Source organism: Jaculus jaculus, chromosome X (assembly GCF_020740685.1).
Source record: "Jaculus jaculus isolate mJacJac1 chromosome X, mJacJac1.mat.Y.cur, whole genome shotgun sequence".
In the NCBI taxonomy this organism is placed as follows: domain Eukaryota; kingdom Metazoa; phylum Chordata; class Mammalia; order Rodentia; family Dipodidae; genus Jaculus; species Jaculus jaculus.
In genome coordinates, this window is record NC_059125.1 from 144,876,055 (window position 1) to 144,880,128 (window position 4,074).

The following is a 4,074-nucleotide window of genomic DNA, read 5'->3' on the forward strand; positions in this document are numbered from 1 at the left end:
ATAAAGGTTCTTCCCAAAGAGAAACTAAGAAGGTAAATGGTAAGTAACTAGATATGTACAACCAAATTTATCTCTCTAAATTCTTTCACAGTCTTCTCCTTTGTTGCACTAGGATAAAATCTTTTATAACTACAGTATATAAACAATAGTAGTAAGAGATCATTCTTGCCAAGGAGAGTAATTTTTCTTTAAAATTTTACTGTTTCATCTTTGGCCTTTACAGATATGAGTATTCAGCTGCCTTTGGAGGCAGAACAATGGACAAAATGGTACGCCAGGAAGAACAGGTGTCTGTGAAAGAGACAGACAGCCCAGAGACAGGGCAGGACAATGTCAACAGACTGCCCATGAACCTTCCTAGAGCAGCTATCCAGGCAGGTACCCCTTACCAGTTCTGTAAGCATTCATTATCTTCTCAAGTTCCTCAGTTACAAGGACTTAAACGGTTTTCAACACTCTCTCCAAAAAATTCATTTACTGATTTGGAAAACTTTAGCTTTCCATTGTTAAATGTGAGTAATGACAACTATCAAGATAAACTTTGCAGTTCTCAACTAACTCTATCAAGCACCACTAGCTTACATCTTAGGTACCTACAGTCGATTGAAAAGAAAAAGGCACTGAGTAGAGCAACTGCCTCTTCTGAAATGAACTCAGCAAGAATGACACAGATAGAAGAGAAACCCTGCAACACATGGAGAAATATGATAAAATCCAACACACAGAAGAAGAAAGTGCCAATTGGAAGTGTACCTCATTTTCTTCCAGACCCAGTACCTGTGAGGAAAAAAATAGACCCTGTCAATCCTACATACACCATCCAAAAGGCAAGAGTTGTCAACAGTATTAACACACGGCTATATAGAGAGAGGGTGATTCACTTACTGGCACTGAAAGATTATAAGAAATCTGAACTTCTTATTAAACTGCAAAAAGATGATAGCAAGTTAAATGATAGCAACCTTCTTGGAAAAATTCTGCTTCAAGTTGCCAATTTGAATGCCACTACTTTGTCATATAGTTTAAAAAATTGTATGTTCAAAGAAGTCCAAAGGGACTGGCCTGGGTATAATGAACAAGACAAGCACACATTGGACTTAATGCTTTCTCAAAAACTGGGTAAATCATATAATGCTACTAAAGATATTAATCACTTAGAATCACCTGTAGTTCCTAGTGCAGATAATAAATTATCTACAAAGGACCATACTTGCCATTTTCCTGGTACTGATTATTTAATGAAGAACAAAAGTGGCTTATGTCCTCTAAAATCTGCCATGAAGTCAACATCAGAAAGTCAACTGAGCAGCAGCAAAAGCGAGAAACCTGCAATTCTACCATCTTCTTCAGTTATTGGCAAGTCAGTTCCTCCATCATTGCCAACAAGTGATGTGTGTATTTCAAATCCATCTCTGCTAATGAAATCCAACCATAATATTTACAGTGCTCCAGAAAAACCTGGTACTCAACCACTATATGAAAGTATCGACAATGATGATAGCATCTTTGATGGACAACCAAATAAATACATTTCTCTGGAAGCTCCAAGTTTAATTTCACATCAAACAAAGTATTGCAAGCCAATGGAGAGTCAATATGTGATGACCGAGAAGTTCCCATGTGCATTTACAAAAGGTAAAATGATGTCCCTAAACTACAAGACAAACATGATGGAAAAGCAAAAGCTTGACTCTAAAAAACAAGAAGAGGGTACAAAACTGAACCCCAGCAAACTTCAGAAATCATTTTCTGTCTCTGGGAAGACCAATTTTCCAACCGTGTCTCCAGATTGTTTTGCTAACTATTTCACTATAGTGTCCTCTGAGCAACGGCAGCGTTATGAGAGGGACTTCAAAATAGATTACAATGAATATAAGGGCATATGTGACAAAATACAGTTTTCCTGTAAAGAAATTACTAAGCTAGATACAGAGAGGAAGACTTTGTCTCCAAACTCTAAAAACTACCAAGACATTACTAAAAAGATTTCAGTTGAATATCAGAAAATGAGGCAGATTAATCCCAATTTTTCTGCAGAAAAAAGAAGATGTGCATATCTTTACAACAAGTTGAGTCACATTAGAAAGTTAATAAATGATTTTGATGAAAAGCAGCAAGTAAAGTCAAAACAGTAGAATGCTATGACCAGGATGAGCATTTCAGATGTATTCAAATTCCAAATGACTTGCTCTAAAATCTGAAAAAGATGGGAATGTGTTATTGTTGAAACAAACAGTGGTATTTGAGTTTATTTTTTTATGTTAAACTCATTTTTTGCATTGCTGCACTTCTCAAGCTGCTTTATTTGATCCATGTACCTATAATAATCTCAGAACATTTATGACCCTGTGCCTATGAAATAAAGATGTGTACATTAAAAAAATAAAATATGTGAATAACAAGATGAAATGTTTTTGGGTAAACAGCCTCTTTTTTAGACAGTCTTAATGCAAGTGCATCCTTAAAACATAGACACACAGTATGCACACAATTACATAATTTAAAGCTGTCATTTGTATGTTTCTTGGGAGCACTCAAAATCAAACATGTGAATATTTTGTACTATGTTGTATCTATATTATGCTGTGTTTTCAAAATACACCAATGAAAATTCAGAGTATTATGTTCACAAATAAGAATTTTGACATATTTTCCAAAAATTTCTTGTCTTTAGTAAATACCTGTATCTGTTATCCAAAATAAGAGGCTATATACCAAAGAAGCTAAATAACAACTATATACTCTACTGAGCCTACCACTAAAATAAATAGTTGTGAACTCACTGCCGAACTTAAGAATTAGAACATTTCTACTATCATCTACGACTACCATCTGTCTTGCTCTCATTTCCCCCAAGGTGGTGAAACTCTCCAAGTTGACATTTATCTTTGTTGTTAATACTTCTCCAATGGTTTGAATTTAAATGTCCTCCCACAAGTTCATGTTTTCCATGCTTCTTCTTCACCTGATGGTTCCATTTTGGGAGTCTCTGGAACCCAGCTGGTGGAAAGTAGATGGCTGAGAGTGTCATTGTAAATGTTAGCTGGTCCTTTGTTTCTGTAGAGTCCTGTGCTTCCTAGTCCCATATGATGTAAATAGCCTCTTTCACATGATCCTGTGGCTGAGAACAGATCACTTCCTCCATTTCTTCCTTACCACAATGGACTATATCCCTCTGAAACTAGGAGCCAAAGCAAACACTTCCTATTTTAGATCATTTCTTTCAGGCACACTGGTAATTGCTGCAATAAGTGATAAAACATCTATATTTATAAGCATCCTAAATATGGTATCAGTATTTAAAAGTAGCTTATGAAAATGCTTTCATAGTGTACATAATTATTAGCCCCATAGTTTTCTCAGTGTTATAATAAAATAATAGAAGAAGACTCAAGGAAGAGTTTATTTTGACTCATAGTTTCAGGGAACAATCTATCATGGGAGGGAAGACATGAGAGCTGGAGCATGAAGCAGCTGGTGATAGGGCATTCACAGTCAGGAAATACAGAGCAATGAGTGAGTGACAAATTCTGGTGCTCACCCCACTTTCCCCTTTATATTTATTCTAGGACCCCAGTCCACATTTAAGGAGGGTCTTGCCACATGAATCAACTCAATCTGGAAGCTCTGAAACTTGCCCAGTGGTTTTTCTCCTACTTTTTATTCTAGATCCTGTCATACTGGCACAAGTCTTTACCCTTTGCCAGATTCACACCCAAATACATTAATTTTTTCTTGGGGTGAGGCTTTGCTTACAGAGTATGGAGACTCCACCTCAATGGAGCATATTTTTCCTAGATCATTTTCTCTATATATACTCTATCTACCCACTGAGGTCAAAAGATCTTGTGCATTATTGTGTACAGATGGTGCAGGGGGACACCTGAATCTCAGGAGAGGTTCTGATGACCCTCCCCACACCTTTTCTTGTGAGTTGACCCGGCTGCTTTTGATAAAGCTGGAAACAGTTACTTTACAACTTTCAATGAACCACATTTTCAAACTCTTCCACATTTCTCCTGCAAACCAGTTCCAAGAACATATGAACCATGTGGTGACTTGATACAGGTGTCT

General features: G+C 36.6%; 1 protein-coding gene across 1 annotated transcript; it reads left to right on the top strand.

The window, feature by feature from the left end:
- Positions 1-266: 266 nt before the first annotated feature.
- Positions 267-2,135, top strand: LOC101597842 (RNA polymerase II elongation factor ELL2-like). Its single transcript, XM_004668909.2, has one exon. The coding sequence runs from the start codon at positions 267-269 to the stop codon at positions 2,133-2,135; it is 1,869 nt and encodes a 622-aa protein (XP_004668966.2).
- The last annotated feature ends 1,939 nt before the right edge of the window (positions 2,136-4,074 follow it).

Coding starts and splice junctions, on each gene's coding strand:
- LOC101597842 (XM_004668909.2), top strand. CDS start 267: ATGGTACGCCAGGAAGAACAGGTGTCTGTGAAAGAGACAGACAGCCCA.